Raw genomic sequence first — 12,692 nt, forward strand, 5'->3', positions numbered from 1 at the left:
GCTAAAATGGTTCCAATAACTAGTCCATTATTGATACCAACAAGTTCATCATTACTGCAAGTTTCAACAAAAAATTGACTGTTTCTAGTTTCTGGACCCAAATAAACTGCAGTTAAAAAAAATGACCGTGTTTAAATAATTATTTTCTACAGGATAGGCAAAGAGACTGACAGTAGTGAACTTTTACAACAAGTTCGACAGAAGGATGACAGGATTGAGTCCCTTGAAAGAGAGTTGAGGGCCTTGAGATTTGAATCTAAAGGAGTTATTGTTGGAGACCAGGTAAAGTTGACAATGTTCATTCAGGAAGACTTCATACTAGAGTTCTCTTTTCTTTAATATTTATAGTACATTCTGTTCAAGACGACAAGTATTATTGCTTGACACTTAGTAGCTACATTCTCTCTAGAAAATTTACAAAAATCCAGGAGGCCAGACTTACTAGTTATCTCTTCAAATGTATACCTTTGATCAACATTGCCAACCAGACTCATGAAATGGTGTGAATTTACCTGCATAAGCTTGTTTATCTATCAACAACTTAACAAATCAGCAACTTAATTCTTAACATTGAGGGGACAAAAAGAACTGACTGTGGCATAACTATTCAGTTTGGTATGGGCAAATGTCGTAATAACTAAGATACTTACCTGTGTAGGGAATTCATTTCCCAAATGGAAGTAAGAGTTGGCCAACATATATTCATCAAGAACATCTACTGAATATATCTGCAACCATTTACATCTTCTCAATAGACCTTTGTTTCAACCACTATGGAATGAAGAGCATTGGCTCTGTCATGTCGATCATATGTCAGAATTTGAAGAGGACAGCTTTCAAAGGCACTAAGCCCTACCATTGCATATCTACCAAGTATTACTTTCAAAGATGTCAAAATAGCTGAGGGAGCTTTAAAGAAAAGAGAAATTAAAACTGCCCTATCCTCTTGACATCGAAGAAAGAGTCTGTTCAGTTACAACAAATTCTGTCCTGAATGTCATTTATAAATTGTTTGTCGTCCATATTAAAATTAAATTGTTGAATTCAGTAGGGTTGACATAAGTAATGGTGTGGGCAGGGGGGCTGCATTAAATTTTGTTTTTCTGCAATCTAAATAGATTTCAGAATTTTACATGGAGAGGATTGTTTTTCAAAAAGAATTCTACCAGGTTATTTTTTTCTTTGAACCAAAAAAATAAGAAGGTGGCATTTAAACTTGAAATAGCAATGTATAATTATTAAAATAATAGTAACCTTGATTAGTGACTCAACTTTCATCTCTCTTTCCACAAAAGAAAAATCCAATGTTGAAATGAGAATAAAAAATTATACTTCATTGTAAATTATTGCTCGAGAGACTAAGTATGCTTGAACTTGGCTTGGCTTGGCTACCTATGAAGTGGGCTCGAGGTTCGACACCCAACTCAAGCAGAGTTTGGTTTACTGAGCGCCTAATGCAGCACAGAAAACCTTCTCCCAGATACCCCCCACCTCCACTGGTCCACAAACGAGATTGAACCATAGCGCTCTGAGAATGCTATTAGCATGAAAGTAGTGCTATATAAAAGCTATATATTATTATTATTACTATTAAAAACATTTTTTTTTTGCAATTAAAAAAAATGGCCTTTGATTGTTGTCACTCAGATTTCTGAACCAACGGACTTAAGTCGAGTTAAATCTGATTTGAGAAGATTGGAGCAGAGAGTGGAAGACCTGAAACAAGAGGTAAGCATTTGTGATGGTTCAATGATTGTGTTTATCATTGATTCATTGTCTAGAAATTTGATATTTACTTTGCTTTAGTTTATCCTCTGTTCATTGTGTAGTGTTTCATAATTTGCTGAAGTTCAAGACTATTAACTTTGTGAAAAAATGTTGCTTTATTAGAAAGTAATAAATTTTTTATTGAAACATTAAAAGAAGAGTTAAAATTTATTAAAGCTAAACTAAAATAATACTATTACAAAATGGTTCTTAAATTAAGTTGATCACTGACAGCTAAATTTAATTTTCTTATTTACAGATTCACTCTAGAGACAGAAAAATCTCAGGCCTGACATCACAGATCAATGATTTACAAGCTGAGTTGAATATGAAAGACTCAGAAAAGAGTAACTATCAACAAACTATTAAACTGTTACAAGACAAGATTCGACAGTCAACATTAGAGGTAGGAGCCAATAACCATGACTGACTACGGTGCTATTTAATATTTATAGTTAATAACAATAAAGTTTCTCTCATAATCTTAATAATTTATAGATAAGTCAGGTACAAAGTTCAAACTTATCTTTAAAAAAATTTCAGCTCACAAAGTCAGAAGAGGTCAGTCGTCAACTCAAGTCAGACCTAGCTTCCATCAGGGATCAGAATTCTCAGTCTTCTCATAGTGTAAGTAGTTAGTGTTTCGTGTTATATTTGATCTCCAAATTTCTGTTATTTGTTTAGTAAGAAAAACTTTAAACTGTGTACTATTGATTTAGGTTTCGCACTATGAGCGCAGAATTCGTGCCTTAGAAGCAGAACTTGTTGAAGCCAAAGATCAGAGAAGAAAAAATCTTGATGAGGTAAAACTTAATCTTTTAATGTTCAAAAAAAAATTTACTAAAAAATATTTAATAAAACTGTATTGATTCCGTATATAAAGAACAATTTTAATTTTATTGAAAAAAAAAAGGATTATTTAGGATTACATAAACTAAAAAAGATAACATTGATTATGAAAGCTAAAAATAGGTATATTTAAAGGTTACTTTTAGTTATGGATATAGATAACTGTTATAGTTTGATGCTACAATATGTCAGAAAAACAGTTGTGCCAGTTATTAGTTGAAAAGTCAGGACTCTTTAAGTATTGTATGCCAGAAGTCTTTTGCTTGTATCTTGGCTAAGCTGTTTAATGCACTGAATGATGAATGTATAATTTTTAGATTGGTGCCCTGCAAGAGAAACTTCGTGAAGGCAACATTTCGACTCATGACCATCACGAAGTTCTCAAGTCAGAGTTAGCTCGGCGTGATGACACAATTCAAAAACTGAGACGGGATGTGCTCACCTTGCAAGAAAAACGAGATAGTTCACTGGCAGAGGTAACTGACAGACAATTTGTTTTCTATATGAAGACTTACATTGTAAATTAAACACTGTTGTCCACTTTTTAGAAAAAAAAAACATTGTCCCTTTGACTTTCATACTAATTAAATAGGACCAAGTACAAGTGAAAAAGAAAATGCATTACTGCAACTTAATATTGTCAGTTTGAATAAAATAGTCTACAGTACAATTACTTTTACGTTTTTAATGACAATGGAATAAGACCAGTGTCACCCAACAACAAACTTTAGTTTATAGAACATCTAGAAGTGAGTGTGACAACTGTGTTTTTTTTTCTCTTTGCTTACTTAATAACTTTCTAAGCATCAGATATTTTTTTTTAGAAGCAAAAGTTAGACGACCTCCTACATTCTTAGTGAGAACAAAATGTTACTCACTTTTTAGCATTCTAAGATTTACTGCATGACATTAGATATACTTTACTTACATTTGAATATTCTAGTCTCATCCGTTGTTCTGTGACTAACATACATGTCAACTAAGTTTTATTTTACATTTGAAGCATGTCTTTCCCCCCACCCTTCTTTCTTCACCAGTAAATGTTTTATTTTTCCATAAAATTTGACTCTATTAGTGTGAAACAGCCATCTATAGGCTATCTAAAACAGAGCAGCAGCTTAGTAACGCGCATGAGGAGGTAACTGTACATGAGAACTTTAAAGTGTATGCCATGTTTAATAAGTGTATATGTACATTTTGCACAGCTTTGTTGGGCTAATTGTTTAATCTGAGTTTAAAAACTGATTGATGTATTATTTTTGCTAACTTACTGTTTGACTTTCCAAAAAATCCACTTTACTGCCTAATTTGCTTAAAACACTATTTGTGCACTGCTCAAAGTAATAACACAGTGATACTATTACTATAACACAGTTGCTTAAAAGTTTTCAGATAAATATATTAGCTTTTTAAATGTTGTTTAAAACTAGCTCATTCTTTATAACATTTTGTAAGCTGTCAAATACATTATATATTTTATAATGAAACCTAAATGCCACATTGTTTTTAGCCTGCTCAATTGATTTCCTTTTTGATATAATTATTTAAGCATTGCTGAATTCTTCAAGATTGTGGTACATTATGCCACTCCAGATATCCCCTGAGTGGTAAAGTGCTTGGCTTCTGAACCAGGGGTCCTGGTTTCAAATCCTCATGATTTTAAATTTCAGGATCTTTGGGTGCCTCTGAGTCCTCCCAGCTCTAATGGGTGCCTGACAATAGTTGGAAAAACTAAAGGCGGTTGGTCATTGTGCTGGCCACATGACACCATCATGGGCCACAGAAACAGATGACCTTTACATCATTTGCTCTATAGATCACAAGGTCTGAAAAGGGAAATTAAACTTTATTTTTTTTAGAAAAACTCTTGCCACTAAAACTCAGAATCATACAAAAGTTGATCTGTTCAACTTTCATTTATATTTGTTCTGAAATAAACCAAATTAAATATAATTATTCTCTATTTATGTTGCACTATTTATGTTAATCTATGCAATAAGTCAAATATTTGTGTAAAAGACCTCAGACCTTGTTATATTAAAATCACTACAACTTCTGATTCTTTCTGATGCTTTCAGTAGGCAAAAACATATTACTTGGTTATTTCTATATACAGTTAAATCTCTTAATATATAGGGGGCACAAATTTTGTAAGAACATTTGCCAGATAATTTTAAAAAATCCAAACTATATCAAGGTTTTACTGGATTTATTTGATTAATATTTATTCTTGGGCTGCATATCATTATTTATATCTGTTAAGTATTCTTGCTTTTTCTAATGATGGCTTCCTTAAATGTGTGTTAATTTGTTACATGTTAGTTTAATTTAACATCATATGATAGATAAATGTTTAAATTCAAGACCATTTTATTTTGCTTTTTCATGTAGCCATTATTCAGTTTAACCAATTTCACTCTCCTAATATAAGACTTCTTAACATTAACTACTCTAATAGATGGTAACCGCTAAATTAAAGGAAGGACTTTTTTCTATGCTTCAAAAAACGCAATTTAATGGTAACCAATTCTTGGTTAAGGTCTTGGTTTCTAAACTGAGGTGGGGGGAAGGGGGGTGCTAAAAATTAATTACAACAAAGAGTAAGAATTGTTTATTTCTAAATTAACCCTAACATATTCCTTAGTCTGTTGGACCATTGGGGCACCACACAAGATTTTTCAATCATGTGTGGTCCATTCCTCTCTGTCTTTTGCCTTGGATAGAACCTCTTTCAGTGGCAGTTCTGTCCATTCTTTTTTGTTGTCTTCCTATCGCTTTCTCTGTCAACCTCTTTTTTTTCCTTTGACCTCTTCCCTGAAGGAAGATTTTTGCGAGTCCCAAAGACCTTGTAATATGCTCATAGAGTTTTAGTTTGTGTTTTTTACAATAGTTAACAGATCATCTTGGGGTCCAGTCACTGTAGTAACCCTGTCTCTAATCTCTTCATTTGTTATGTGGTCTTTAAATTCACCAAACTTCAATGGTAACAGATATGATTTTGGTACAATAAAGCCATTTAGTGAGTCTTGCTCATATCAAATGAAAACCATATTTCATTTACATAGTATTCAACAATACTAATAGGCTTTCACATGCAAAGTGTGCGGTTATAGTTCCTCTCCAAAATATGTTGTTGTTTTTTTATAGCCACAACAAAGAAATGTGATGAGCCTTAGTTGTGTAGACTGATGGTGGCCAATGATGTGTTGATGTTAATTTATGAAATCTTATGTTTTTCTCTGAAGATTTTTTTAGTAAAATGTATTAATCAAGAAATTCAAGACAAAATAGCTAGTATTTTTTTTATCATTGATCTATCAGATATAAAAGTTCTTGTGCTTAAAATAAAAGTTGCACTATTATTGTATATGTTCACATTATTGTAAATACTGTTTAATTTAGTGCCATTTTTTTATTTCATTATTACACATCTGAACACGCTCATTCAAGATTTTTGATAGCTCAAAGTATCCAGACTTATTACACTTTTTTTAAAGTCTGTGTATATGATAAACTTTCCATTCACTTTGACTATAATGACCATTCTATTTCAGTCATGTCTCCTATGTAATCATTTTTGACAAGTTTTAAACAAATTTACTTAATCTTACATAATAATGCAACATTTAAAAAAAAAAGAAGCAATGCTCAAAAAAAGTAATGTGCAATCTTATTTAGTCATTCAGCTGAATTTCTATTTTTGTTGTTGTAGGCAATCTCAGGGCATACCATAATTTATAAGGCAATGGATTTTGTGTTCTTAATATAATCATATATGTTTAAAATGTATTTTATTATTTAATATTTTGTATATAAGATACAACTGTGTATTCATGTTAACAGGAGACCACTTACAAAACTAAACGTATTTACTGCTTAAACCAAATTGTAACACTATTTGGTTTTGGTCTAACTCTTTGCATTTTTTAACTTATAAAATGTATAACATTAATGAATAAATAAATAAATAGATTTTCATTAGAATAAATGAAGGAACTTTTTTTTTTAGCGATTCTTTGCAAGGTTTTTTTAGTTCTGAAATAATGATATTTGTCCTTGAATTTTAAATAAAATGTTACTACCTGCAAACATCTTCCACAGTAAAGTATTAAAGTTACACTTACACAATTAAGATTTTTATGACTAGTGTTTACTGTTGACAGTCTGAATTTAATTACTTAATGTAAATGTATTTTTTCTTTTTCTTTTTAAAAATAAAAAAAAAAATTGTTTTATTAAAAGATTCACCGTATGGAAAAGAAAACCAAAGCTCTGGAAGATGAGGTTTTGCATGTCAGGTCACAGTTGAATGAAGCAGACAATGAGGTAAACACTTTTCATGGCATTTGATTCATTTACAAAATATTTATTTTTACACAATAGGAAATAATTTATTAAACATTTAAACAATTTTTTTACATTTCCAACTAGACCAAAACTGCCAATAAAAAAGTCACAAGATTAGAAGGAGAACTTCAAGCACTTAGGGGACAGAATGATGAGTTTCAAGGACAAGTAAGTTTGTGTTGGTTTTGTTTATTTGTTAGTGTTTATAGTTCTTTTCTTTTTTTCTGAAATCAATACTAATTAAATGCTTGTCACATTAGTAATTAGATAGATGTCAAAATTTATATTAGAAATTTAAAGCACTATATAAAAAGAACGCTAGAAAAAGGCTTCTGACTTTACAGTTGTGTGTCAATTTGCTTTGATAGTTATTATTTAATGTAAACTAGAACTAGTAGAGCATGGAATGAGTTTCCCGAATCAGCCAGGAAAGCAAAAGACTTGGCAGAGTCATGTAATTGATTAACATGCATGACTCGATTGACCATATAAGATGTAATCATCTTCTTTTTTTAAGTAATGCCTGTATTTTATAAGATGGAATAACTATTTCATTTTTTTTCTACAAATCTTTGAAAAATATTGGTCAAAGTGGGTGCAACCACACTCTATCGTTTATTTCCAATGGTTGTCTTGCAATATCTAGGTCACATTTTAGGTTTTGCACAAACATTGTTTTCATTTGTAGATTTCAATTTTTAATTAATTGTGCCTGTTTTTTGCTTTTTTGAATTTTTTTGAATTTTAATTTTAGTCACATCTTAGATTGTCATGTGACTCCTTGTGATACTTTGTTCATTTTGAAATAGCAATAGGTATAATATATCTAGACATTTTTTTCCTTTTGCCATTCTTATCATTTGATCTATTTATATTTCTGTCATAAATAAACACTATAACTTCAGGTATCTAAATTAACTAAAAGTTTACAAAGACTCCAGAGCTCATCCAAAGACACTAGAGACACATTAAGTGTAGAGGTGAGATTTTTTCTTTAGAAGTGACTGGCAAGTAAACAAAAGTCAAGGAAAGCTTTGGGTTAAACATTTAGAAATGACTCACCAGAGAACTACTAATATATACAAATAATAATTGGATGTGTGTACATTGATTTTTTTTCCCATCATAACACAGAACATTGTTTACAAAAAGAAAACTATTAAACTATTCCTCCAGATAAGTTGATAGTAGTTTGAAGTTAACTCTTGCTAAATTTCTGATGCACAACTTTAATAGGTCTAATCTTATTTGTGTCTTTAATTGTTTGTTACATTTTGTTGTGTCATTTTTCTCTACAAGAGCAACTCTTTACTTTTTTAGATCACTCATCTACACAAATGTAATCTTTTTTATGATTAATAAACATCACTTTTACATTAAGGCTTATTAGCAATATGCTGTTTTGAAAATACATCAATCACATAACACAAAAATGTGCACTTTAATATAACCTTGTAAGTACCATGTTTTTTAAATACTTGAAAATTGATTCAAAGACGTTAAAATCTGTTCAGGTTACTAAAGAATGACTTCTATTTATTTAAAAGGTAAATGACAAACAAGAAACTATTGTTAGGTTGAGAAATGATTACCGTGATCTGGAAGAGAAGTTACGTGAAGCATTGAACACAGCTCAGCAGCGAGGGGAAGCAATTAAACAGGTTAAAGAAGAACTGAAGCAAGCAGTCATGAAGGTGAAAAGTTTTTTGCTTGTTATTTCACAGTGTTCTTTAGTCTGTTTTGTAGCTCTGCAAGGATTGGGTTAACCAATTATCAACGTTTCTTTCAGTTTTGTAACATCTTTACAATAAAGTAACATTTTTTACAATGTCACGACTCTCCTGACTTGTTATTCATCAGACACAAGAGTCTCAGAGCAAACTGGAAGAGGCTGACATAGAACACCAACAACTTCAGAGCAGATATACTGTCCAGGCCAAAGAAGTAAGTTTTGTTTTCAATAGTCTTCCTTGTGGAGATGTTGATTATCTCCTATTTATATTGGCAAGATAAATGTTATTGATTGTTATTAAACTAAACTCATCTAATTGTCTTTTGAACACTTCTGAAACTTGAAACTTATGTCTTTTACTTTTTGTTAGTTCACAAATGGATATTTTAATAACAGTACCCTTAATTTTCTTCTTGCTTTTCAAATATGTTTTATCATTTTGCTAGTAAGTTTCCATCTAGTAAGTTTTCATCTTAATTCAATTGATTATTGTAAATATGCACCCCCTGAGCTTAGCTTTAGTGCTTAACATTCCCACTGCTAAATATTGATTATTGATTTGGTAAGTTAATTGTATTTAATTCTCAACAGGCAAAATAGTATCTATAGTTGTGATCTAAGAATATAAGCCTATGACTATCTCTGAACAGATTGACAGACTACAGACAGAGTTGCAAGAAAAAGAACTGACTAGTTCCCAGCAGGAGACACTGTTCAGATCAGAAGTTGCTGACAGAGAGGAAGAGATTTCCAGGCTTAAAGCTGACCTGAACATCTACCATGAAAAACTGGCACAGTCTGAGGGACAGGTATGTTTTCTTTGATTGAGCACGTACATTAGTTCATTGGCATAAAGACATGTAAATGAGAGGCGTGATGCTTTTTGTTTCTCTTATATTATTCTGTTTATTCACAAATTCAACTCCTGGTCTCTAGTTGATCTCAAGAGAAGAACAAATTGCTCGGCTTCAAAGCCAGCTCAGAGATTTGATGGGAGAAACGAGCAGAAAGGAAGAGAATCTGAGAAGATTGGAAGAAGATCTTCATTCAGTGGAAGATGAAAGAAAAAGAGTGGAAGATATTGTAAGATGTTTTATGTAACCTAATTAACGGATCTTTATTTAAATAAATGTACATTTTCTATTTCTTCTTTAATAATACAAATTTAAATTCTATACAAGTCTGAATCCCTAGTAATGGCATTTTCAATTTGTGAAAGGGCTGCTTTAGCTTATCATTATTATCAATACATCAGTTTCTGTTACAGAAGCTTATTTTTTACCTTCTGCTAGTACATTCTGCAGTCACTACATTTAATTGCTCAACATTTGTAAATCTTAATTAACCATATGAATATTAAATGTAAAATTATAAAATCACAATATTAATGAGAATGCTAATTATTAAAAATTGATGGGAGACAATTCACATTTGCATTAAACTTGATGCACACAATGCTTGATGCAGAAAGAGTTATCTGAAACATCTTCTCAAAGTCTTGTTAATTTTTATAGCTTCAGAGACGAGAAATAACTCTACAACAAGTGGAACATGACCTTGACATGGCGAAAGAAAAATACAAAGATGCTATTGAAGAGAATGGTCGTCTAGAGGCAAGAATACAAGCATTCGCCATCAATGCTCAGAGTGAGCAGGATGTTCTAAGTACTGAGGTGAGGAAATCATACATACAATTATTTGAAATACATATGACTTTAAAAAAGTTCAATCTGACTATCCAGATCTTGTTTTTTTAAGGAAGTTTGTTGTATAACATTCCTTGACTACAGAAAATCTAAGTTAAAAAAATATTGGGTGTATGAAAAGTTTCTGTGCTGTAAAGAACATTTTATTGTTTTTGTTGTAATGGTAGACACTATCTCTCAGTTAAAAAACCACCAATAGAACTACCCATTTCTTGGGTTTATTGAACTATTTTCATTCCAACAGTAAAAAGATACATACATGTCTCATTAGACTAATTTTCGAGAGTACAATTGATGTGCATCACAAATTTTCATTGGTCACTGCAACTTTTCGGACACCTGTTAGTTATAATAATTTTGCGGATAATGCATATTCATCTTTTCTTATAAATATTTGTTCTGATTCATTTCTCATTTTGAAATCAAACTAACCATCATCATTTCAAGCTCTCAATGTTAACCTCAGCTAGAGATTACTATTCCTTTTGAAAACTTCTTTTCTTTATAAAAGTTTGTTCTTTTCTGTAGTGATGCTTTGTTTATAGTTATAAAACTTATTAAAAAATTTGTATAAACAATTTTTATTTGGTTACATATTGTTATAAACCTGGTGGTGGCACAAATGGGGGTAGTGGTGTGTGTGTAGTCAGCCGACGCAAATCGCCCCAGGCCAGCGCTAGACAAGCGGTCAACCGTCACGAGTTACGACTGTCAGCCGAGACGAGTGTCAACACGGCGGTTCGGGAAGGATCGACGGCGGTCCGGGGAGGATCGACGTCGTGAACAGAGCTCAGGAGCGTCACGAGAGTTGTAGTCATCTGACCACCTAGAAACGTCGAGCGACGTTCTGTCCGGTTCGAGAAGGCCAGTAGGGACCCTATATAAGAGCGGAGGTGTCGCAGTCAAGACGGTTCACGGCAGGGGTTCAGAGCCCGGTTCACTACAGTCCGGTCGACTACAGCACAGTTCAGCGGTGTGGTTCTGTACGGAGCATTACGACGGTTCAGTGCGGAGTACTGTCAAGTACAGTTGAGACGGCTGGCGTCTTGATCTTGGTCTGCAATCGAGTCCGACACAACGAGCCTAGTGTGTGAAGTCAGTCCTGAACTGTTGAACCCAGTGCAAGCCCGGAACGAGACGGAGAGGCCAGTGCAAGAGTTGATACTGCGGAACGGTGTTATCGGAGAGATATTTGTACAGTGTACGTGTTGCCAATTGTACAGTATTGGCTGTTATTTATTCAACTATTAAAGTGTTACGTTACTTTGGAGCCCTGAGTTGTCAAGTTCTTTAAGTTGGTGGTGTATGGTGCAGTTTGCAGAGAGCCTGGATAGTGAGATTCGTAACAATATTTTCTTTCTTTATTTTACATATTGAATTAGGATAGCATTTAAAAAGTATGCATTATTTTGGATGATTTTCAAAATCATTTATTTACACACTTCTGGACTTTTTCAATGTTGTGTTTTTAGTATTTCTTTATAGTTGCTTTCATAAGGAAGTTTTTAATTTCTAGGTCAAACGCAGGGAAGAAGTTATCAAGCGTCTAAAGCTAGATGGGGTCAAGTTGCAAGAAATTTGTAGTAAATATGAGGAAAAGGTAAAGGAAGTTTGCATATATTTTATCATTTGCTTTTCATTATCATGGAGATTGGAAATGTCTAAAGCACAAATTTGAAATAAAAAAACAAAAGAATTACTTTGCAGATAAAATTAACATTAAAAAAATAATTTTTGTAAAGAGTTTATTCTTTTTTCAATAGACTATTTATTCACTAAGTTATGTTTAAGGTATACTAGCTTATTTTAAAGTATACTAAGTAATGCTTAGTAAACCAAGGTGTGTTTAAGGCATTTCTAAGGTATTGGTATAAGAGCATTTTAAAGTATAGTAAGGTATTTTTAAGATATAAAAACATATGTTTAAGGTATAATAAGGTATTTTTAAGGTATATTGAGGTATGCTAATTGTCTGTTTCAATAGAGCTCTCAAGCAGAGAGAGAAGTGGAGCATTTGAAAACACAGCTGAGATCAAGTCACAATGAAGTAGGTAACTGTTGAAATGTCTGCATATTAGAAAATATTTTAGAATATATATAATGACTTTAATCAGTGGCACTGCATATACACAAGAAAATATCTTAGAATATATAATGAATTTAATTAAGCACCAAATATTCCTATAGACTTATTCATTTTAATCTTTACATAATTGACAAAATCAGTGACTGGTGAGTTTTAATCTTGTAACTAAGAACAGTACTGGTTATGCTTGTCTACTCGTATTTGT

At 32.1% G+C, this 12,692-nt stretch overlaps 1 protein-coding gene across 7 annotated transcripts in view; it reads left to right on the forward strand.

The window, feature by feature from the left end:
• LOC106068294 (early endosome antigen 1-like) overlaps positions 1 to 12,692 on the forward strand; it is a 70,373-nt gene that overhangs the window by 22,032 nt on the left and 35,649 nt on the right. For 5 of the 7 annotated variants that reach the window (XM_056035269.1, XM_056035270.1, XM_056035264.1 and 2 more), the window contains 17 exons: positions 153 to 282; positions 1,648 to 1,728; positions 2,027 to 2,173; positions 2,311 to 2,394; positions 2,487 to 2,570; positions 2,934 to 3,092; positions 3,692 to 3,754; positions 6,859 to 6,942; positions 7,048 to 7,131; positions 7,869 to 7,943; positions 8,511 to 8,657; positions 8,824 to 8,907; positions 9,346 to 9,504; positions 9,632 to 9,778; positions 10,210 to 10,368; positions 11,918 to 12,001; positions 12,386 to 12,448. In XM_056035269.1, coding sequence (XP_055891244.1) covers positions 153 to 282; positions 1,648 to 1,728; positions 2,027 to 2,173; positions 2,311 to 2,394; positions 2,487 to 2,570; positions 2,934 to 3,092; positions 3,692 to 3,754; positions 6,859 to 6,942; positions 7,048 to 7,131; positions 7,869 to 7,943; positions 8,511 to 8,657; positions 8,824 to 8,907; positions 9,346 to 9,504; positions 9,632 to 9,778; positions 10,210 to 10,368; positions 11,918 to 12,001; positions 12,386 to 12,448 — 1,834 coding nt within the window. The remainder of the gene's footprint in view (positions 1 to 152; positions 283 to 1,647; positions 1,729 to 2,026; positions 2,174 to 2,310; positions 2,395 to 2,486; positions 2,571 to 2,933; positions 3,093 to 3,691; positions 3,755 to 6,858; positions 6,943 to 7,047; positions 7,132 to 7,868; positions 7,944 to 8,510; positions 8,658 to 8,823; positions 8,908 to 9,345; positions 9,505 to 9,631; positions 9,779 to 10,209; positions 10,369 to 11,917; positions 12,002 to 12,385; positions 12,449 to 12,692) is intronic. The other 2 variants (XM_056035268.1, XM_056035267.1) reach the window with 2 other exon arrangements.

This window comes from Biomphalaria glabrata, chromosome 7, assembly GCF_947242115.1.
Source record: "Biomphalaria glabrata chromosome 7, xgBioGlab47.1, whole genome shotgun sequence".
NCBI classification, from domain to species: Eukaryota; Metazoa; Mollusca; class Gastropoda; family Planorbidae; genus Biomphalaria; species Biomphalaria glabrata.